At 35.2% G+C, this 25,361-nt stretch overlaps 1 protein-coding gene across 4 annotated transcripts in view; it reads left to right on the forward strand.

The window, feature by feature from the left end:
- Window positions 1-1,193: 1,193 nt before the first annotated feature.
- The window catches only part of LOC148649503 (low-density lipoprotein receptor-related protein 1B-like), a 469,917-nt gene continuing 445,749 nt past the window's right edge, over window positions 1,194-25,361 (forward strand). For 2 of the 4 annotated variants that reach the window (XM_088606294.1, XM_088606295.1), the window contains exon 1: window positions 1,196-1,447. In XM_088606294.1, the coding sequence (XP_088462420.1) occupies window positions 1,363-1,447 (85 nt within the window). In that variant the 5' untranslated portion in view covers window positions 1,196-1,362. Of the gene's footprint in view, window positions 1,448-25,361 lie in introns of all 4 variants that reach the window. The other 2 variants (XM_088606296.1, XM_088606292.1) reach the window with 2 other exon arrangements.

Genomic DNA, 25,361 nt, shown 5'->3' on the forward strand with positions numbered 1-25,361 from the left:
AAGGACAGCTCTTGGAAATCATTCACAGTGCTCATCCTGCTGAAAATGTACTGGAGTGAGAAGAGTGCTCTCTTTCAGAATAGAGAACCCATTGGTTATGGTTTCTCCATGTTGTATGGCAGTTTTATTTAAGGTTATCCCATAATATTTAAATGTTGACCTAATTCACTTGCCACCTTGGAGTATTGGATATGAGATAATTTAATTTGTTTCTGAAAGAGCAGCCAATCACATATTTATTGCCTGGCCCTTAACAGATCTGAACAGAATCAGTCCCTGATTTTTCACACAATACTCATTATTTGAAGCTCCACATGTCATGTCAGTCCTGATTGAAATTGGAACTGGCTTTTATTAAGCTATCACTGTATAGACCAGGAAAGGCAGCACTTTTTCTCAAGACTTTCTGAGAGTCAGTGAGTTAAGACATGTTTTTTTAAAAGGCGGCGTTTCATTTAATTTAGGAATAAGACAGTCTTGAAACCACTAGTAAAAAACAAACAAACAAACAAACAAATAAGCAAACATACTTTTCTTACTTTTTTATCTTAAGTATTTTCACCTTGAGGGTTCTTAGAGTTTAACTGTTAGATCATCCTGTAACAGAGTTCTTGTGGTTTTTGTATTATTATTATTATTATTATTATTATTATTATTATTATTATTATTATTATTATACATTGCGTGGTTACTAGAACATACTATAAACAATACAAAGAGGAATTGCAATGCAGTGCATTGAGGCAAAAGCAGAGTAAAATGATTAGTAACCTCAAATGTCGATCTAATTTATTATTGTTAATTAAAAACAAAACAAACAAATAACAGACCACTAACGTCTGCGCGTCTCCTACTCCCACCGTATTTACAAAAAGTGTAGACTTCATACCCCGAGCTCGTTTTTAAATCGAGGGGAAATACAGTAGTTGTGAATCCGCATTGCTTTCAGTAGGTACCGATATGCTCGCGTTGTGTCAAATGCTTCTTAGTGAGGTAAAGGATGCGATTTATGAGGACATCGGTGGAGCTGAGCAGATCCCAGTGATTAATCAGTAGATTCTCATCCTCTGGCATCTTTCGCTTGCCCCTGTTCTGTGATGTAAGATCACACGTACTCAGCATTGAAAAGTCAAGACACACGGTCTCTGTTCTCTCTCCACCCCCCCCGTCTCTCCCTCACACAGTCTCTCTCTTGCACACATATATACACCTACAAATCCTGCTGAAAGCAGGGAGAGGAGGAAGCCTGGCTCATTTAACAGACGAATTTCAATTGACATTTCTAAATTGCGCTGCTAGACTCAAGGCTGGCTCCGACTTGAGAGAGTGCAGTGAAGCAGTCGGAGTCTTCTTTCCGCAACGATGTCTGAGTTTGTTTTAGCCTTTTTAACCATATCGGGATTATTTACAATTGCTAAGGTGCAGGCAACAGTGGGAGCAGATCAAGGTAAGAGCGCTTCATCTGCAAGGCAGGGGATTATGCGAGATCTGTTGAAAACTTAGTGCGCTGACTTAGTACTGACTGCGTAACCCGGGGGTTGAGTCCTGTAAACCACTTACCGTACGCTTGTTTTGTTTTTGTTTTTGTTTTTTCCCCAGGATGATAATGATGATTAGTATTATTCATGTACGTGCCGGTAGATGATTTATACGGGGTGTTACAGATTCTGGTCAGGTCTTGATAAGTCTGCTGCTGCTGCTGCTGATGCAGTCGTTGAGAGTTTTTATCGTACCTTTTTTTGTAGATTATTGAGAGTTTTTTTCCACGTATGCTCCAAAGAGCTGCAGATTTGATTTGAACAAAAGTAACTCCGCGATATGCATATGGAAGAGGTAGCAAGTGTACAGTCTGGTTAAAGCACTTGCTGCCGGCAGAACAGTATCTCCGTTTGCAGGAAGTAAACCCTACAGTTGGACTTGGCAATAATCAGTGGAATTTAGTTTGAATGGATGAACATACATTTTTCTAACAGTACAGTACGTGGTGATATAATGTGATACATAATGCGATGTATGATGATGATCATAAAATGATCAGATTTATTTTCCTTTTTATGTCTATCAAGCCACGTGTGACCGATTTAAAGAATGAAAGGGTCACAACGTGAAATTACATTAATTAACCTCGTTGCCAAACAGCACTAGAAGTATGCTGCTGGTAATCTGATAATGAGTCTGCTATTTTCAGACTATTTGCGTTGATAATACTCGGAGTTGTGATCCAACATAAAAGTTAAGTCTATTTATCCGTGTTCGCTGTCTTGCTACTGTATTTATTGTGAGGTATTGCTACAGGACAGCCATCGAGAGGTTATTACTTTATTATTGAAACCTGTTTGCACAGTGTTCTCCTCTGTATTTAAGGCAATGTTTTACAGTACATATTGTAAGTAAACCGGTAATTTTATTCTCTACGATTGACATACAGTATTTGTATACAAGGCGTTTTAGATAAATAATCGGTGGGCGATGTATTAATGTCAACGATTGAATTAAAACATAACGATCAGTTATCGCATTAATTCTCAGGGGTAGTTTTATTCTCCTACGTCACTTGCAAAACCTGTTTCATATATTGATATTCGGATCTGTAAACGGGTAGGTGACGCGTGATTTTTATTACCACGCCAGCCTAACAAGGTAATTCAAAGAGAAGCAGCGATTTGGATATGCCGGGCAGGGTTTTTCGATGTTTTTCTACCTTGGCAGGCATTTGCACAGAATTGTTTTGTAAACTAACGAGAAATAACGATCTACTTTAACATTTTTTTGAGTCATACAGTCTGTCCGTTTACAATGGCAATAGGCACAAGATTAATACATCTTTATTTAACACAGTTTTGAGTCATTCCTCTCTAGGTTCCGGTGGGTAATTCCAAACCAAATGATCCAATTTTGAGAGACAAGGCAAGGTTAAATAATGGTGATCCACAGAAAATTTAAGTTCGGTTGACACAGCTGCACTTAAATCTCTCAACTTTTAATTTTGTTTTAATCCAAAAAGGCGTTTATCTAAACCAGTTATTTGAGATTATTTAGAATAAACCTTAAAATAGGTTATACCGTAGTCTGTTTATCTGTTGCTAGGGATACTTTCTTTTTGCCCCTTTTTTTTCTGAGTCCATTGTGTAAGAACAATTTAGGAAGGTTAGTGATATTTAAATGGCAATTGCCCTTGGACCACTAACAGTTCTTGTAGTGTTAGATTTAATTGCAGTACGTGACACAACTGGTCACACAATTGTTAGAGCCTGCTTTAGAAATACGTCTGGTTGTTTGGCTGACAGTGTTTGCTTGCTTTGGATCTTAATCTCAACGAATAACAATAACACATGGAAGTACACAGTATAGCTCTGACCAAGGTGGGGGGTGGTAGCTGGAGGGTGGTACCTCAGGGATCGGTCCTGGGAACAGTGCTGGTGCTGATGTACAGTACTGCACATACTGTACCTGTTGCACTGCAGTCACTCAGCTGGTTCCAAAGATTGTTCAGACCCCCTGTCAGTGTACTGGTGTTCTGGCTCTGTGGTTTGGACTCTCGGTTGGTCCATGCAAGTGCTGGTAGGTGAGACAGAGACTGGTTGGGCAACCTTATGCTCCACGTTACTTCCTTCCGTATACAGTAGGTACATGTTTCACTGGATTATGAGAACATTTTGCAATTCATCAGAACATTGACGTATTTAATTTTCCATGTTAACACCCAATAAAAACAGATGTCCTGTGACATCTTTGACAAGTAAAGAGTATGATTTTGAGTTTTTGATCCCAAAACCAATTGTCTAATGCATTTTCAAAAAGTTTCTGAAAAATGAAAGTCCTGTATACTGTACATTATACAAGTGGGTTACTGTGGACCAGGCTTTGGCTGAAGTTCAATACAAAGTGTTTCAAAGTGAATTAAAATAGTTTGCACTTCATCTGAAAAAAAGCAAACATCCCTCTTAAAACTCTTTTTAAGGTTAAGAGATTGTAAAGCTCTTCAGTGATGTCTGGAATTCTTCACTACTGCTTTCCTATGATGTATCAGAACAGCTTCATGTTTATTGGGGTTATCTGTTACAGGGCTATATCTGTAATGTACCACTCACAGATTTTTATTAAATTGAACATTGAAGACTTGGAATATAAATTTCCACATACAATATAGGTACATCCGTAGCAAAGCAGTACTGTATTATTCTTTAAAATGTTTGATTATGAGAGTGGTAGAATCTTTTTCACAAATTTGCTGAAATGATTTTCAAAATGTAATGTTTGTCATGTTTAGATTGATAAAATCCGCAGTTTCTTGAATTGAATGAGAAAATTGCAGAGCCAGATAGACATGTCCTCTTATGCTTTTTGTGCGTGCATGTCAATATCCTTTCTTAAAACTCTCTTTAGCACATACACTAAACATTGCATACAATGACATCATTTTAATTCCATAGAGCTCTATTTACAGAAATCTGTCTAAACAACCAAGTTTTGAGTTTAAACCATTCTGTATAAAATTAGCTCGGAAAATCTGATGCTGAATAACATAAGCTTTTTGAGCCATTGCAAAAACAAAACAGGAATTCATTTAGCTTTTTTCTTTGAAATCTCATTTTTGCTGTTTTCATAAGAGTGTAGTGTTAAATTTAGTTAAGAGTTACAGTAAGTCACATGTTTGATGTTCTTATTCCAAGTTTTGTAAAATTTGTACTTTGGTTTTAAATAAGTTGGTACATGAGAATTATACTTGTGAAAACCAAACTTACCATTGTCTTACTGCTCGGTTATTAAAGAGAGACAGTGTTTTTGTTTTATGTAGAAACCCATCAGTCTTCAATCAGTTAATACATTGCATTTTTTTAAAGCATCAAGAAGTGGAATCTGCATATACTCTATTGTGTGTCTCATGTCAGTCTAACATGGGTAAGAGTCCTTGATAACTGCATTCTCTCTTTAATTACCAGGATTGTTTAAAGTAACCTTATATTATATTGTTTTATTAAAATGTGAGAAACCATTCCATGACAACATAATACAGTATACATAAGTATGTTATATTCACTGGTGAGTTTCACCACATTTGGGAAATTTTATTGGTGCATTTATTTTTTGATTATCATGATCCTTGTTTTTCTATCTGTATATTGTTACATCTTGTTTATAAATTCTCTTTTTGATGTGTATGTAGTGAGTGTGTTTATTAATGTTAATTGTTTGGCGGCAGTGTGGGTCTTGTACTCAGATTACTTCTATTGGATAAAATTGGCAGACACATACAGTAAATTAATAATTGAAAATAATTTGATTGAGTTACTGCCTGTGGTAGCTTATGATCTTAATTATATCTACTGGACTTTATGAATACTGTATTTGTACTGTATGTATTACTGTTTAAGTAAAGGTTAATTCTGACCTAATGCTGAAGTGGAGGAAGATAAAACAATGTTTCAGCTGTTAAACCTTTTTTCAGGTTTTCACACTTGAGGAAGGATTAAGAGCTTTATTTCTTTCTATATTTCTAAACAGGAACTTTGCTTGACAATGGTTATAGAGCACTTGAGTGTTCCAACATTGCAGTTTCCTCTAGAATTCATCTGTTGTTGGAGAAGTTCACTGCCCTTATCTTCTTTCCTTATTTCTCTGTGTATGCCACCTATAAAAGATGTCAGGATCCATAAAGAATGATAATTTCACAAGTCTTTTTTTAAAGAGACGTGAGGCATAGAAAACTTTGGCTTAAATCTCTGGGACGAAGGTGTGACATCATGGAGAATTATAAGTCAGAGTAGCGGAGGGGAAAGACAACTTGGTTGCTTACTGTATCTCTCCTGAACATTGCTAAATGACTCCTTATGTGAATGTGCTCCTATTTATGAACAAAAGTATTTCACTTAAAAAATGCATTTTAGCACTGTCCTGCAAGAATTGTACTTTTAATTAAATTTTTTTAGAAAACCTTTAGTTGAAGTATTGTATTTAAAATTATTTTGATGCTTATAGAAAGTTGCAATATTTAATGTCAGGCTTTTATTTGACTATATAAATCGAAAAGGTTTAGCTTCTTCAATATAACAGTTCCAGTTTGAAACAAGTACAACATATGTCATACAGTAAATAGATTATTATATTCTTTTATTAATATGTTAGTGATATTGTTGTACAGATGCAGCCATTAGAATGCGTGCCTGTAGCTGTACAATAGGGATGTGTGGCACCTCGTTCTTATTTTTCCCCAATTGTCAAACGCAGGACTGCACTACTCCGTAATGCAGCCAGGTGTCACAATGAAGACTTTATCTTCCCAATCTCGATGCTGCTGCACATTGGTGTGCTGTCAATAGAGGTCAAGTGTGAATTAAAAAAAAAACATTTAAAATGGAATAAAATATTTTAAACATATAAAACACACAAATACCCCTCAAAAACATCCAAAATGTCATCATTAAAATATGGATCACTTACTCAGAATGTTGGCTTTTCTTGACCACATCATGAATGCAGCAGTTAAAATGATTTTTTATTCATTTTTGGCTTCTGAGAGAGTGGGGTGTAGCGAGGTATAATAATTATTACAAAGTGTGCCACAGGTGAAGACATATTGGAATTATTGCCTTAAGAGTTCACTGTAGCTGCATGTGGTCAACAGACAAATAGGTAATGCTTCTATGTGTTGGTCATATACTAGTGACAAAGATTTGGTGGAAAAACATCTTACATAAACCCCTTTTCAGCGTCATACTGACAATTCCAAACTTGGTTTATCACAATGTAAGAGTTTTAACAGTATTGCTAATTTTGTTTTATGTTGTATTTATTGTATATTATCAATACTTCAGTGGCAAAATAAACCACTTTTACAATGGCAAAAGTAATAGCAGTTCTAGTCTTTATTGCCTAATATTGTATGTCATACATTTGTGCTGTATCAGTAATGCTGTTGGCTGTACAGTATTAGTATATTTTAATGATTTTCAATGAAAAATTTTCTTCCCACATACTGTACATTACACATTATTGCAGTGGTGCGTCACTATGATTGGGTGACTGAATGTGTGGAAAATATAGTTTCTGAGTTAAGTATTTAGAGCTAAGATATAAGTTAAAAACTACAAGCATTGCTTAGTAATGGGTTTATTTGCAAGGATGTTTCCATTACATTACAAAGAAACATAAAACATGATACAGGATAAGCAAAAAGGGATTATGATTACTGATGTTATAATTGCTTGCTGAGGAAGTAAAAACAACAGAAGTGTTTCTAAAATGAAACAAACAAAAAACAATTAACAACAAAATTAAACAAAAAAACTGAAAACACACCAAAAAACAGCATATTTATAAATGACAAACATTGTTTCGTAGTCATTGTGGTGTTACGGTGAAAGTGTAGTTTCTGCTACTTAATTAGAATATCTTGTGAGTAAAATCGGGAACTGTGGAATGACAGTAACTGAACAGACTAGTATTTTCTAAAACTACAGTAGTTTATTTTTATACATTACATTGTTACTTAAAAACAATAACAAAATGATAAAATGATAAATTTTAACAAAATGATAAATGTTTTTAAGTACATTGTTACTTAAAAACAATAACAAAATTTCTAGAAGAAAACAATCAACACATTGTTCACTGAATATTATAGACTTTCTAGGGCTTTGGCCCAGCATTTAAAATCACTGCCCCAAAATTTCACTGTTTTATTTTTAGGTTTCTTTTATTGAAATATAATAGTTTTGTCCTGGAGTACAAAGGAAAAGGTCCTTTGTCTGTCCAGGAAAATAAAATAATCATCCACCAAAGTACCCTCCTTGTCATTCCTTTCCTGTATTCTCTATTAGAGTTTTGACCCCTTGCCCATGAATTTAAGTAAGTGTTCCACAGCAATTTCACTTCTTTTTTCCTCTGTGCTTCCAATTTTGTATTTATATCTCACATTTTTACTACCTGCATGCAAAACCCTGCTCTTATCTACATAAAATTTACCTTCCAGCTGTTTGCCCCGATGTGAATTTGATCAAAATCGTTTTGCACTTCATTCTTTTTTTCCTAGGGTGTTTGTCAATCCTTCTAAATTGTTACGATCTTCAAATAGAACTGATTTACTTTATTTCATTTATTTTTTAATTTCAGAAAGGTTACCTATGTCTACAGTTTACAGATTAATGGCCTGAATCAGAATTGCATTGCAAAAAATCACAGATCATTCAGTGAACGTTTGAAAAGTTCTGTGCAGTCCTGACACAGGCACCTCCAGATGATTTGCGGTGGAGGGAATGTGTTACACCCTCCATAATACTCTTAGGCTTCTCTAGAACCCTCTGCTTGTAGTAGATTTATTTGATTTCCTTCAATGATTATGCTGCTTAGCTTTATTAATTGTTCCAACCTAATTAAATTTAACAATACTGATGTTGCCAAACCAAAGAAGTAAGGAAGTACAGTATTTTATAACACTTCTGAAAAGTGTTAAAATAGTTTAGTCTTTTTGAAAGATGTTTCTGAAGAAAACTAGTTGGCCAGCCTTTTATATAAACCCTCACAATGTTTATCCCTGTTGTCTAATGGCACAAACAAATGGCCCAACAATAGGTAATTAGAATAACTGGTTTCTGGGTCAGTTTCATGATCAAGACACTTCTCATACAATTTAATGCCAAGCAGATTTTTGCCAACTGCTGGCAAAGCTTAGAGCAAGGCCAGGGAAATGAAAGCAGATGTTCTCTCCTCAAACTGGTTGGTGATTCTTCAATTGCAGTATATTTTATAAGATGTGAACAGTTAAAAATAGAAGAAAATATTTTTTTTCAAAAAGCTTTTTGTCTCATGAAAACTTCTTATATATATATAAGTACTTGGTGCAGCTTAATGGGAAAACAAAGTTATTATTTGCTGCTACTGTATCATGAACAAAACCAGTATTTGTTGTCAGCTCTGTTACAGACATAATGCACAACACATACCTGAGAAGTGTGTTTGGATCAAAAAAAAAACAATTGATGTACAGCACTTCTTTAACCCATTAACCCATTTTTATTTTGTTTATGTTTTTTTCAAAGAAGGAATTTAGATTAAACTTCTATTAAATAACAGTAGAAAAAAAGAAGTGCCACAAAACGTATTGTGTCATTTCAGTCACATTTAAATGAAAATTTTCATCAATTTGAGCATGTTTGGTGTACTACAAAAAACAAAACAGATATAATTAAAATACTAATTATTTTAGACAAATACATTTATAAGTAACGAAGCTAACATGAGGGTAACAGTTGGCATCAGATAGGTAGCACCAGTAATAAGTTATTTAACGTTTATTAAAATCATTGAATTCTAAAATATGCAAAAAAACATTTGTGGAAAAACTTTTGTGGACAGGCAAGTATGAAGTTAATCAAACAGAGAAGGAACAGAAGGCTGATTGGGACACAAAAACTACAAAACTACAAAAACTACTCCTAACAGAAATGTTAAAATGGAACCTAGACTATGTATTTTATATGTTTATATAACATAAATTATGTTATATTTCAATAAATATTAGACTTTAGCATCTACCACGTCACAAATGCCACTTATCTATCGTCTTTGAGCAGCGAAGGGCTGAATTCTGAAGTGTAGTATACAGTACCACAGTACGCTTTCCGCTGGAGGGAGTTTACAATTCTAACTGTAACTGTCTAGAATTCTTGACATTATTCTAAATGGTTGCATCTGTATAATGTTAACCATGAAGAGTAATTTGTAACAGGCTTAACAAAACCCTGGCCTAAACTGGAAAGGAAATAGAATTGAAAGGAACCAACATATGGTACTCTGATCACCATAGTGAAAGTGTCATGTGAATAATCATTTCAAGTTGCACATGTATATAAATACGATATATGTCTATACAAATATTAGCAAGTATAGTTTGTTTGAGACAGTATACATTATAGGACTTTACTGTTATTGCAATATTACATCATGTAGGTTGTAGACATTTTCAGCTGAGTACTTCTTTGTTTTTGTAGCTGGCTTGCATTACGGTCTGGAAAGTCTTAATGCACAAATCATGTTTTTTATTTTCATGGGAGCCTGTTCCAAGTTTCTTGTTGTGGAACAATCTAATAATGGAAGTTTATGCCTTTATGTCAGGTGTTCTGTTCATAGTTGCGGGCGAAATTCAGTGAACCTCTAACAGCCTGTTGAGAACAGAAGCAGCATCTTGGGTAGAAATTGTTTTAATATTTTACAATATTGAACAATAGATTTCTCAATATACTGTCAGTGAATTGAATGAAGCCTTAATGGCAAAAATCCTTTTAACAACAAATATCTTTCTTGCATTTCCCTTTTCCTTTTTTTTTTACTTGTTGCATTTACATGCATCTGTGACTTATTTTCTACACCTATCTTTGTTCATATTTAAGAATTATTTAGTATTTAGTCTTTCATTTGGTTGATGCATCTACTGGAATTGCTGGCATTCTTCATTTAAACTCTGTTTAAGCTCTATTTTTGAGCTGATATGAACGAGGCTCACAGTGTAAATGTCCTTTTTTCTGCATTTCTTATTTTGGTGTACACTACATTATCCACACCGCAGTAACTGAAAGCAGAGGCTTAATGGTAACATGAAACACATTTTGTTTCCGACAGTATTACAAATCCTAAATGAACCCTAAGCTGCACATGGTAAGCAAAAGTAAGACATTTTCATGTGGTGAAAATGAGGTTTGCAGGTAGTTTGTTTAGCCTTGGCTGAAAATGAAAGCACGATTTCTAGTTTTACATGGTGACGAAACACCTGAAGGTGACAAGTAGAGTGGGGCTCTTTGCTTGTTTTTAACTACTGTGGTATTTTGCTTAACACCGTATCAGTGAGACACCAGATGCTGAATCAGTTCAATGCTGGTTAATTTGCTGAGAGGCAAGTTTGCACAGAGACCACCTTCTGTCCATAATTGTCATTGCTGGTTGTATCTGGCATGAGGACATTTCTTTAATTTGGTCCAAAATGCCACAGTTCAATGGATAATCATGCCTATAGGCATGTGAAAACAAACTAATATTTACTTATTTTAGTGACCATCAACATAAAATCATGTTCTAATAATTCAGGTGCCTTAATACAGTAGATTTAATGTCACAGGGCCTATTCTGTAATGTATTTGTGGTACTTTTTTGCATGCAGTACATTTATTAAATGTTATTTTTACATTTTGCAGCTATGTTGAATAGCTACATCTGTTTTCAGGTGTATAGTAAAATGGGCATATATGAAATGAACAGTGTTTATTTTCTGTAGTTATCTTTTTTACAGCACGTCATAGCCGTTAAATGCATTGTCACCAGCTATACATAGAAGTTTCGTACTTTTTCCACTAGTAATGTATCTACTGAAAACAAAATCGATAGTGTGATACCTTCTGTCATCAGATTTCTTTGCTATAATAGGAGAGGCCTTTAAAATGTAAGGTTTTCTTTACTGTGCAACCAGTTTTTTTTCTAGGCTGTAGTCCAGGTGTTGCACATTCTGCCAAACACATTTTTATTCCTTGGAATGCATGGTTTTCTTTAAGTACAATATCCTTAGAAATTGTTTCAAATGTGTAAGGTGATCTTATGAAAGTTATGTTTAAGAAAACAAAGGACAGAGTATATAAACAGTAAAAAAAATCTGCAGCAGTATCAAGTTGCATTTAAATGTTGCATTTAAAAGTTGCAGTCAATTTAAATACAGTATACAAATAAACTGGTACCAGTAACAAAAAGATCGAGAATTTAACTGCATTTTTAGCCTTAAAAAAACAAAACAAATTAACACAGTGCTTAACACAAAAAACAAAGTAACACAATGGTTTCAAATAATTAAAAAATGGATGTTGTTTAATGTAAGTATAGTACTGTAGTTTATAAATGTACTTTGTTTGAAGAGGTTTCTGAGAGATCCCTGTTCCTTTCCAGACTGCAGACTTTGCATTATTGCAAAGTCATATAGTAAATAAGTAAATCTAACTTATTTTAGTGACCTTAAGAGCTGAATGTGACAATGTTATCATGTACTGGTGAAAATTTTGGCTACAACATCCACATATCCGTATATGAATCGATGGCTGGCCTTATCTTTGTCCATGAATCGGTGACTTGCCTTTGCTGTTATATTGTCAGTGGTGTTTCCAGTAGAGAAACTGAGGCTGGCAGTCCACCAGTGGGCAGTTACTGCAGTATGGGCCAACAGCTTTCCAACTGGTTCAGGGATTGCTGGGTAGGGGAACTCTACAGTATTGTTGCATTACCTTGTTCACTTTGCCTTCAGGGATTGGGCAGTGGTAGTTGTTACATGGATAATTTCTACCATATATATTTATTTTTTTAAGCTGGGGGTGCACAGGCTCCTCACAGCTCTGCAGGAGAACCTCCGCCTTCCTGTGGGAAGCTTTGCATGAACATGGGTTAGAGCTCAAACCAGATATTCACTGTGTTAACCTGCAGACTGCCTTGGGTAGAGGAGGCCACTCAGCCCTCCTAGAACTTTTGGTTGTTAGTAAGTAATAGATCCAGGGATCTCATCCAGCCCTTTCTTAAAAGAAGCCAGGGTGCTGGTTTCAACAAAATGAACAGGGTAGATTGTTCTGTACTCCCACAACCCTCCATGTAACAAAAATGCACACTATTATCAGTTTTAAATACTGTTCTGTGTAGTTTCCACCTGTGTGCTACGGTTTGGGTGTCACTATTTATTCTGAAGTCTTCCACTGGGTTGACTTTATCAGTGCCTTTGAGGATTTTGAAAACTTGGATCAGGTCCCCTCACGGCTATTAAAATTCAGTTCTTCAGTCTGTCAGTGTAGGACATTCCTTTAAGCCTTAAAATGCCTCTGGTTGCTCTCTTTTGGACGAATTCCAGAGCAGCAATATCCTTTCTGTAACATAGTGATCAAAATTATACACAATATTCTAAATAAGGCCTTACTAGTGCAATATACGATTTAAATGTAATATCCCTTTTAAATTAAAGGTTACATTCTACAATTATGACTATACTGTATGTTCTAATGCTTTATTCACATTTGTTATTTACTTGCCTAGATTGTCTACAGTAAACTATGCAGTATGTCATAAATAGCCTCTTCTATCTCTGTGTTTTCTATTTTCTGTTTATTTGTTTTTATACCCGCATGCAAATCCCCAGAATATCTCTGTATTTAACATCATCTACCACATGCTTGCCCAGTTTTGGATTTTAGCTGTATCTTTAGTATTTGCTGGTCCTCCTGTTTTAGTATCATATGGAAACTTGACTATTTACTAACTATATCAGAATCTAGATGATTGATAGAAGTTAAGAAGAGCAGTGGTCCTAGTGCTAGTCTCTGTGGTACTCCACTAATTGTATCATCCCTGTACACTGTAATTCTCAAATCCTTTATCATTAACATTATCAAAAGCCTTCTGAATAAAAATAACATACATTAGTCTTGTTAGCGTGTTCAAAGAACTCTAAACAGGTTGGTTGGACAAGTATTACCTTTTCTAGATCCATGTTGACTATTTTCTAACATCCAATGTCAATATAAATCATGTCATTCAGTTCTAAGTTTTTTTCTGTGACTTTACATGATTCAGAAGTCAGGCAAAATGGTCTATATAATGTGGATCAGTTTTGTCACTCTTATTGTGGACAGGCACTACGCTGGCAATTCCCTAGTCTTTGGGTCCTACAGTACACCTGTTTTGAGAGTGACTGTTGGAAGGGTTGTATCAATAGCTTCTGACTGAAACCTCTCATTTCCTTGAATACATTTGGAAAGATACTGCCAGGCAGTGGAGATTTACAGTATGTATTTTGAGTACTTTCAATAACAAATTGCCTGTTCTACGCTAATGTGTTTTATTGCAGAACTTTGACCTTCTACTTCCATAGGCATGTTAATGACTTTTTTCTTCAATGAACACCTGATTACAATATTCATTAGCACATTGGTTATTTCTGATTCATTATTTAGGCATTTACTGTTCTTGTCAATGTTTTACTTAAACTTTACTTAAATTAATGTGCAATATTATCTGCTTTTGCCTTTGTAATCGTTTTATGTTGGCCTGTAATTCATTGTACTCCTTTTCTTTAACTGGGTACTGTTTTTTTATCATTTTGCAATATTCTTAATTTTTCCTTGTATTTTAGGTAATTTGTTGAACCGTTAGGGATACTGCTTATTTAGCTTTTCACTCACTTGCTCTGGGGATAAATCTGTTCTGTTACAAACACAACCTGTTTAAATGGTTGCCATTCATTCTTCAGTCAATAGCTATCCTATCCCATTCTAAATCTTTTAAGGTTAGTATCATTCTAGCAGTATCAAGTCTGCTTTCATTAAATCGTATGCTTTTTATTTGGACTCAAACCTGTATAGTTTCAGATTATACTTTAAAGCATACTATATTATGATCACAGTTCAATAAAGTTGATAAAATATAATAACATTCTTTTCTGTCACAAAGCGTTTTTCAGGACCCTTTGCAGATGGCAAAATCCAGAGGGGAGTGAGACACACACGGGGAAAAAAGGACTAGGATCAGGGCTGGAAGAACGGGGGGGGCGTGTCCAAGGTGCGCCAGTGCTCAGGGGTGTGGTCCAGGCAAACAAGTCCAAAGGGTGTTCATAAGGAACACCCATGACAAAGACTGATGAAGTTAAAAGCCGGACCGGGAGCCGGGGAAGGGTCGGGGGAATAAAAAAGGGGTAACGGGGCCAGGCGCTCTAAGCCAATGCCGTCGAGCCCCTCCTAGACTCGCTGGAAGGCAGGCTTCCTGGCATCCATGTTCCATAGCTGAGCCTGGAATGATGGGAGTGTCTGGCTTTCAAAGGGGAGACTGGAACAGGAGGCAGGTCCAGGAAATCTGAGGTAAACTAGGAAGGGCTGGAGCATCCTTCCCTTCCTCTTCATCAAGTTGAAAGTTAATCATTTCGCTGCTGAAATAACATTTAATTTTACAGCTGTCTGTAAGTCTAAGTTATACAGTAAATACATAGCATCAAGTTATACATACTTTTCACTGGGAGAAATCACCACGTGGCAATTTTGGTATTTATAGTGTTCAAGCCACATATCAGCATATGAACTTTACCTATGTATATAAATGGAGTACCCCTGGCTAAATCTCACACTAACTAATTCTTCTTGAAGCTCTTGTGAGTTATTTGTGTTAGTCTTCATCTCTTTGATTCTGACATTAAAAAGTAATCTGGATTCTCTTTCTGTTAAAACTTAATTATGTTTCCTCATGAAAGGCGGTGAGTTTCACAGTGAGGATTATTCTGTGATTACCTTTGAAATACAAGAACTGTGCAAGAGAGAGACCAGTCTAGTAAACTGTCTGCAGGATGAAAGCATTTCTTCAGATTATTACTAACATTGAAAACCATCTTGGGTGCATTAAGCAAAATTAAACAATGACACATACCGTAGCTATCATTACAGATACTTAATGGGATGGAAACCGGTTTTTGAAACCTCACACGTCAGAATGTTAGTTTAATGTCCTGGAAGAAACAGGGTTTTATGTTCCAAAAACTAAATTGCAAGCATAGTCCATATAAGACTTTCAATTAGTGAATCATCCATGGTGTTATGTTTATGAAGATTGTTTACCAAATCTGTTTATCTTTAAATGTCCACAAAAATGTTAAAAATTTGTCAGTGTACATTTTTTATTTAAATTCAAGTTTTAGCCTTGGTATATATCCTTTTGAAACAGTGTGTTATTGCAGGCAATTCATTTATATTGATTCATTTGTCTTTTATTAATTGCAAGATCTGTCATACAGCATAAACATGCAAGTCTTGTTTCCAGACCTATCACGCAGAAAAAAAATAATTCCAATTAAAATGTCTGTAAATAGCTTGCAGCTTATCAAAGGCTGCTAAAATCTTGCCCCCTCACTTCCTCTATTTACATTACTAATACTTTTTGATTGTTGCTTTCAGTGGTGAGAATTCATTTTGTCAATGTAACAAGTTGTAGATTGCATTATTTTGTACTGAATTTACAGTATGAAATAATTAGTACTGCCTGCTAATCTAAACAATTTACATTATGGACATTTTAGACTTATTTACATATATTTATTTAAAGTATTTCCACAACTATGAAAACAATCTGAATAGAAAACAAATCTAAATGATTCTCTGTTAATTAACTGATTCTCAATCCAAACACATACATTTCTTTGAATACCTACTGTAAGGTGGGCATGTTAAACAGGCAGGCAAAACCCAGTTCAGAATTATGAAATTATGAAAAGCCTTCTGAAAGTCTATATACACCATATCATACACTCTGTGTGCATCCATTATTGAACTCGACCAGGTTGGTTAAACAGGACCTACCTTTACTACAGTAAATCCACGTTGACAATCTTCTAGTATCCAGTTTCCATATACTATAGGTGATCCTCTGTTTCAGTTCTGTTATTTATTTCCTTAGCCTGATATATAACAAAAGTCACATTAATTGGTGTATACATCTAAAACATTTCCTATTTTAGATCCTCCAACAATCTTCTAAGAGAAAGCAGCCATTAACCTTACCTTTGGTTTCTACTGCTGACATTTGTATAGATTTTTCCATGTCTATGGAAAGTTGAAGACTCCTATAAAAAATACTTTCCTGAAGGAAGATTAATCACACAGTGTTGTTGTGTGTTCTTATCAACCCGTGCGATTGGTGGTCTATAGCATACTCATAAAAAATTTCAGAGGTAATAGAGTTAGGAGTCTGACCCATATAGATTCAGAGACTCTTGATTTGTCAAGTGTTAGTTTCTGAACTTGAATACTCTGTTTGATGTATAGCACTACCGTCCTCCTCCTCTATCTTCCCTGTCTCTGTGAAACAGCTTATATCCATATTCATCTCCATTATTGTCACACCCTCTGCAGCCAGAGGGCGCTCCTTCTCTGTCCTGTCTCTCATTTCCGGTTCTCTGCTGTCCTTCCGGTGTTTCTCTCTCTCTGGGACTATATATTTCCGGGTCTTTCAGTCTGCCTTGGCTCAGCATTGATGTTCGGATGTCCTTAGACCCACCTAGCACCAGGTCGTCCCACGTCCGCTACCTGAGGGAATAGGTTTCTATACGGCATTTCCTGAACAGCTGAGCCCGGGCTAACCCCAGTCTTGCCGCTAAGCATAGGGTCTTTTCGCTCTCCTGCCTTTCCATGGTTTGTCCTCTCCGACGTCCGTGACAATTATTTTGGGTTAGCCTTGTTTTTGTGATTCCATGATTGTTGCTAATGTGATAACTTCTCTCTCTTGTAATTTATTTCTCATACTCCTAGCATTTACAGTAGGTACAAATACGTACGGTAATTACCTAATCTTTTGGTTCCCCCTATGGTTTTGTTCTTTACGTAACTTCCTTTTGTGTTTTCTATGGTTTCTTCCACTTCCTTTCTGATTTAAAAGTTGATGGATTTCTTTGTGTATTGTGATATAACTGTTTTATGGTTTTTGGCCACATACAGTATAATTACATTTTTATAACAATTAAGGGACTCAAAATCAAAGCTATTGGATAGTGTGCACAGGGTTTTTCGAACTTGCCTAGCTAAAAAAAAGTAGGATTCTAAATAAAGTTGATTGTCCCATTAATGTCCTTGTTTAAGATTAACATTATTGCGTCCCTGTAGGAAAATAAGCTTTGCAGAGGGAGGTGAGATTGTTTTTAAATTATGATGCAATGCATTTACACACAAATAATTAACATGAACAAACGGTAGCTAAGTATAAATTCAATAAATAATTCACAAGGGCAACCATGTTTTCAAAGGCATTTTCACTTCAATAAAAATTCTAAACATCCAGGGAAAGATTTTGGTTTAAAACAAACATGCCAGGATTTAAGTGAAAGCATATTTAATAGGTGAAGATTAATTTGATTGTTTCACATGGTATTTAACTGCATCTTGGTGCACATACCAGAATTAATTGGGAAATTTTACAGGTGCACAGTGGGATGGTGGTTTGTGCAGCAACGTGTTCTCTTCCTCTTCTGCTGAGGTCCTAAAAATGTTTAGCATGAGGCATCAGTTTGAAGAACACTGGTTCCTGGTGAAACACATCCTGGTGAAAAACTTTGCCAAATCAAGTGCTTTTGATAATTGCTGCACACTATTTTTTTTGTTTTGTTTTGAACATACCATTATTCATACTATTATGACAAAGGACATTGGTGCAAAACAATGTACTGTAGAATTCTTGCTGACTGACAAGAATTCAACATGAACCTGATAGAAAGTCTAATAATATGTTCCCCTTCACTTCCCAACTGAGCACATCTGGTTTACTTCTGAAGTCAAGATGATATAACTGAGTGTCGAGTTAAGATATGTTTGGTTAAGTGATGCTATATTTAACTGGTTGATAGGTAAAGATGAACGTGAATGATGGGTTAGAGCACAATTGTTTAAAAATGTTAATATTGCTTGTACTTGTACAGTAATGTATTGTGTTTGGGTAGCTACAAGTGAAACACTCGAATTCATATCTAATTCATGGTTCATAACCCCATGCAATTCCATTGACTCTTATGGGAAAAGACTGTGTCTTTAAGTTGCTGTTATGTTGTCCGATGTAGGGACTGATTAGTTATGGATCCCATGCGGACGTAGAATCACCAGGTCAAATCGTAGACGTAATCCAAGGTCAAGGTCGAAGACAAAAGCCAGAAGTGTATTTTTGCCAGATTGTAATTCAAAGCCATAGTCCAAGAGGTAATTAAAGGTATAATCCACAAAACGAGATCCGGAGGAGAAGTCAGAAGACGAAAGCCAGGAGACTCAAGCCGTAGTATCAATTGTGCCGAAGCCAAGCCGTAATCCAGAATCGAGGTCCAAAAGTAAACTAGATCCAAGGTCCTAGAAATCACAGAAGGTAAACCAGAAATGCAAGGCAAGAGGTTAGCTCATAGTAGAAACAATACTGAGCGAAGTAGTACGAGTAAACCTTGCTTTACGTATATTGAGGGGTTGGAGTTGTGGTAGTGAGTAAGGGGTCTGATTGGATGATCTTCAATTGTGAGATCTTCGCTTTCCATGATTAATTGAACAAGAGGGCTTGTTGCGAGAGGAAGCCTGAACTGTAACAGTTGCATGTGCAAAGGTTACTGTTACTGTTCTTATGAGGAAAAAAATCCTTTACTGTATAGTATGTATGTACTTCTGTTGTAAGTAAACAATAAATTGCATTGGGCTTTTATGATCTCTTCTTGAACCTGTAAACTTCACACTGTCCAGGCCTGTTCTGTTTGTCTTGTATGATCTCTTTTTTCCCATTCCTACCCTTAAGGCTTTTAGCCCTTCTTCTGTATTTTAAGTAACGATTGCACTGCTTGAGATTTCTTGTTGTGAATTAAATCCACCAAAGAATCAGAATGTTGTTCTAGAAATCGAGAGACATGAGGTTTGTTGTATTTTGCACTTCTAAGTGACTTCCCTGATGTTCTGTAGCAGTGGTTTGCCCCGATCAGGGAGTGAATGTTGACATGAATGGACATTGAAGCATGGATTTCTTTCAGTTACTGACTGGCAGGACTACAATTCAATTCATTGCATGCTCAATTTTAAAAAAGGACAAACTCTTCACATACCATCCTCTTTACTCAGGAACTGTGTACAGAATCACAATGAAAGAGGAAGACATGATGGATGAAGCACTTGGTGGTTCAAGTATCAACAATTCCTGTTTTTTTTATTTTTCCCCCCAAACAGAATAAGCTTGCATGTTTTGTTCTGCACTATCAGTCACTGTAAATCACTTTAATGGATTTTTTTAAAAAGAAAATACACAGCCTTGGCAAGGAATTTGGTTCTCTGCTATATTGCCTTTCGCAGGATAAAGAAGTGTACAGATCAGAGAAATTGCAAAGTCAAGAAGGGTCTTGTACTGTCAAAAAGTCCTGAAATAATTATGTTGAGTGTTTTGATTTGACAGTAACTTTTCCCAGATTGAGAGTGTATATTTGAAATCAGCCTGCTGGGAGTACATTGCTTTCATTTTTATTTCCTTTAACATTTACTGCTCATTGTGTTCGTTTCTGCTTATATGAGGAGTCACACAGCTACGGTATTACTGGGAAAAAAAAAATTGCTACCTAGAAGGATCACTGCTGTGCCTGTTATGATATTGCACAGCTTCACTTTGCTATGCTGAACGTCCCTGCCAGACTTTTCACACTGCTTCTTTAGGCATGAGATACATTTAACTACAGTATGTAGAATTGTAAACGGCCTTATATTAATGACTTTTTACCTTCTCACATACAGTATAGGCTTCACCTCATAATATTACACTTGGGTCTTTAGAGTTCTAATGTATAATTTCCTCTTTCACTGTGTCTCGGCTTACCCATCACTCAGCTCTTGGAATGCAACAGAGCGCTTATCAGAACAAACACATGTCTGTGACATTAGGTGCTGTACAGAGCATTTCTCTATAACACCCTTGCTTAGACTCAGTATTATGTATTTTCTACAGTGTATATGGGACCAACCCACTTACATCATGTGAACGTGTATAACAAAAATGCTGTAATGAAATGTAATGCTTCTTTTTTAATTTATAAAGAATGCTATCAGGGTGGTTAGATAAAGCGGATATACCTAAATATTCCTTCAAGTTGAGAAATGAAACAATATCAGGGCTTTATTAGAAGGAAATAGATGTAGAGGGGAAGCTGTAATTCTCAGATTTAAATGACAAATACTTGTATGTCATTGACCAGTAATGTGAAACAGAGGTAGAGTGCCTAGAAAAACATGATCTTTTTATATCTTGCCATGAAATCTGCATATACCTCAGTAGTAAGCACAAAGATATTAAAACAAAGTTCCTTTGGTAAGACATCATGATCGATGTTGAAATGAACATACTTTGTATGTATATTTTTCAGTGACATTTGATAAAACGTACAGTAAAATGTAATACAGAAGAAGATATATTACTATACAGGGCATTTAAATGTTGATTTCCATTGTCACTGTCAAATAATGAAGGGAGTCCATAATTTTGACATAATTCAATTAAATTTCAGTTCTAATTCATTAGTATATTAGCAGACAAATGTTGCTGCTATTGTTTTCTCAAATGAAAATGACCCAGTCTTTAAAGTCTGAAGGTACAAATAGTTAAACCATTCAAAAATAATGTAGACTGGTTTAACTGAATCATGTTAACCTTAAATGAAGGTTTATCAGTTGAAATGTAAAATGTTTACAAAATATGCATTAATATATCACATTATAAAATAACAATATTATTCCCACCACCCTGATATTATTCCCACTACCCTGATTTTAAAAACCAGAATGTGTATCAATATACCGCATATTCGTTTTACTCTAATCTCTGCAGAGGTGTTTTCTGTCCTTGACAACAACCCACGGCCAAATTCATATCTGTCTTTTGACAATATTCACATCTTAAGGTCTTGATTTAAGGGTCTTATATAAAAAAAAAAGATTATATACATTTATCACCATAGACATGTGTTTTATTGATTATTAGTAGCATTTGATAGAGCTTTCTTGTATCTACAATTTTGGAAGGTGCTGAGAAGAAAATGAAAGCTCTGCACTCATGTTGAAAACTAACAATTGCTTATCAACCACGATGGTGAAGTGACAGATTTAGAGTATTTTATTGTAACCACGATGGTGAAGTGACAGATTTAGAGTATTTTATTGTAACCATGTTCCATGAATTGGGAAGTCTACCAACATTTGTCATACCACTGTATGTTCGTTGCATCTACTGTAGGTGCCATGCACTATGAGAACACTACAACACACAGTAGTTAAGGGATGGCTATTGGATTCTGGTATTTACAGTAAGTAGGATAAATTTAACTAAATAGGTTTATTTAACTAAGCTAAGTTAGTAAACTTAAAAATTCTGAGAATACATATAGAAAGAAATTCTGTTTTAGATTACAATCAGAATATTTTGATTACATATCATTTTACGGTGAAAGAAAAAAAAACTATGAATGATAGCTTTCCTTTTAATTAAAAATCTTATTAGAGCTAAAATTTGATAGTGCTTCAAAGTAGGATTTCTTTTTTTGGTTTTATTTCAGCTTTATTATCAGTTTTATTTTGGAAAGGACCTTTGTCCCATGCCTCCTTTATTATTTAATTATAGACACCAATCATTTCCAGTACTGGGAAAATTGAATTTTCACCCATTTTATTAGAATTGCGTTATCTTGCTCGATTAGAATAATAGATGACTTCTTATAACGTGCTTCACAGTCTGAGGACCAGCCTGGATTCAGTGGCCCACATCACCTCAGCTGTTATTTATGTTCAGCATGGTTTCACTGAGCTTTATTTGGATGATCTTTTCTTTATTTCTTTATTTTATTGTTATTATTTTATGTATTTGCCCCATCTACCATAACTGTCATTAAAAATCTGAGTATGTCTAAGGATGTCCTTGAAAATCCATGATTATTTGGGTTTCTTAGCCATAATTTATTTTCTTTTGTTTTTTTTCTAGGTGTATTCCTTTCTCCTTTAGATGTTGTTGCAACTAATTGCCCCTAAATTGTTAGGTCAGACTGAATCAAAATACTTTTGCCAGCTGAAAATACTTCTCATATTTGTTCTCAGCTAAAGATAATTACTGTATCTGTGGAGTTAATAAATATTGCCACTGAAGATGTGTTTTGCAAAGTCTTCTACAAAACCTACAGTTAATTGTGATTAGACTTCAAATTTAAATTCTCTTTCTAAAGTCCAGGACATTTTACAGGAATTATTGGAAATCAGATATATAGTTGGGTTCTTCAAACTGTTTATTAGTAGTTTGTAAGATATGGTCACTCTGTTTCAATGATTTAAGACTCCTTTTCAACAAGACAGACCCATCACACCACACAGAGAAACCTTATGGTAACTCACCTTTGTTACATTCTAGAAGCGAAAGTGATTAAATCTATTGAAAGCTGTTTGTTTTAATAATGTTATCATTGTCAGCTTGATAGAACAGCAGAGAGCCTACAGTCTTGGCTCTCTGAAAAGACTTCTCAAATCATATATTTTGGCAGAGTGACATATCTGGAACCGAGCCATGAATACAGTGTTAGCTCATTCTGGAGTCTCAAAGCTGAAACTCAATCAGATTTTATAAATTAATTTTTAATGCCGTTATTGACTGAGATGTGTTTCCTGAATTGTAAGAACAAAATGGAAAGAAAACTGTTAAATTGGAATATTTATATAATACATTTTAATGGTATACATTGATTATTCATAAGATTATATACACTGAGGTCTACCAAGATATTGAATCATTTTTAATCTTGCTAATGCAGATTTGACCATTACAGAATATGTGTGTATACACTTTTCTTGACGGTGTTCATATTGGTGCAATATATACAAATGCCCTGTTCTTGCTTCGAGGCAGTTGTTATAAATGTGGGCCCATCTTGGAGTTTGGAGATTGGTTCATGCTTCTTACAGAGGAGTCTCAGGGGTGTGCAGTTTCAGAAAAAAACCTTATTGTCAAAGCAAAAGCCTATAGGACCTTAATCTTGTTTATTTAGTTGCAGTCCAAGTTTTTCCTGTTTTCTCAAGCAGTGTCATAGCACTTTACTGTTTCATGAGTGCTGTATAATTCAATATTACTGTATAGGCTTTGGTTTCCTGTGCTATTCATTATTATTATTATTATTATTATTATTATTATTATTATTATTACTACTCCTGTTTGGCTTCAGCATTTTCAGTCCTGCAGGATTTTTAGACACTGTATTATCAGTGCTTGTCTGTTCCTTTCCTAGTGTGTATTCTTTTTATTTATTGTTGTTGTCAATAAATAAATAGAAGGTGCTATACAAAATAAAGATTATTATTAGTAGTAGTATTCAACTTTGTTCCAGTAGGAATACGCAACAGTCTCTGATGATAGGGAGTAGCTAAACTTCTCAGCAGTTGACTCCTAACATCACAACAATTAAAGAGTCATTTGGAAGGTGTGTGTTGGATAGGCCTACTGTATCGGTGAAAAGAGATACCCCAGGAATCTGGTGATGAGAACTGGCTGAAGCACCACAGTGTTAAATACGGTAGGCAGATCTCGGTCTTTTGTGTTAATGAGCTATGTTTATTGTATTTGTCCAGAATATTGGATTTACAGTAAAGGTTTTTGCTGGTTTTAAAGGACGGGTAAAGATGAGAGAGCAAAGTTAACCTTGAGAGCCGCTGTATAAAAATCACCTAACATGAAGTAGATGGCCTAAATTCTTGACACTGTAACTAAGTATGTCTTATCTTCATTTTTCACTTAAATGTATTTAACTGTGCTGTTTCAGCGAGAGCAAGGTTAAATGGCTGCTCACTCATGACCAATATATTGCTTTGTGTTAATAGATTCTACCCTGGATAAATTTTCCATGCAGGCTAATTTGTTAAGTCTGCATTCAGTGTCCAATAAAAGTTCTGAAATATAGGGTGCTAAAGGGAGACCTTAACATGCAATAAACATTTTATAGACTTTCCACACTATAGATTACCACAATCATTTGCAGAGTATACACAGGGATAAAAATCTATTTTAGAAAGTGCATTGATAAAGCATTTGAAAGACTAAGTACTATGCTGAATTTCCAATGACAGAATTCTCAATGGTATCTGGCTATTTAGAAGTGTCTGCTTTAGAGTTTAATTTTCCTCTTCTTACATAAGGTAATGTTTAAAATACTTATAATATACTGTATATTCTCAGTATATTTTTTTGATACGATAGGCAATATAATCAAATAACATACAGCAAATACAGTAAATATTTATAGTTACCTCAGAGTTATTTTTAAGCGAAGCACATGAGCCCATAATTTAATTTTTTAGAATCTATTTGTCTCTCATCACTTGTCCTCTCATGTTCCTCATTTACCCCCAATGGTGCAGGTGATTTGCAGCTTTAAATTAAGAAAATATTTCCCTATGAGGTTTATAGTGACCCTGGACTCTAAAACAAGCTAAGCATAATGTACTTGAGCATTATTCCGCTGATAAAACCAGTGATCTGTTCCGAGTTTCACGGCCCTCACCTCCATCAGCAAAGTTTCTAGGTCAGCAGCCCTGCTTCTACTCTAGGTGAATCGCATGTCGCCAGACATCGTCTCCAGCAGTCTAGAACTCACAGAGGCAGTTTGCCTTTGAATGTACTTGTTTCCCTATTGTTCTAGAAAGCGCCCGGCCAGTTAGTTGTGGTGTAAATGTGCATTACATCAGTTAGTACAGAATTTAAAACTGACAATGTAGTGACATACTTTTAGTTCACACAGTACAGAGACCACGTGTCTCTCTTCAAAGTTGTGTGTCTGCATAGCCACA

Source organism: Lepisosteus platostomus, chromosome 14 (assembly GCF_059453375.1).
Source record: "Lepisosteus platostomus isolate fLepPlt1 chromosome 14, fLepPlt1.hap1, whole genome shotgun sequence".
In the NCBI taxonomy this organism is placed as follows: Eukaryota; Metazoa; Chordata; class Actinopteri; order Semionotiformes; family Lepisosteidae; genus Lepisosteus; species Lepisosteus platostomus.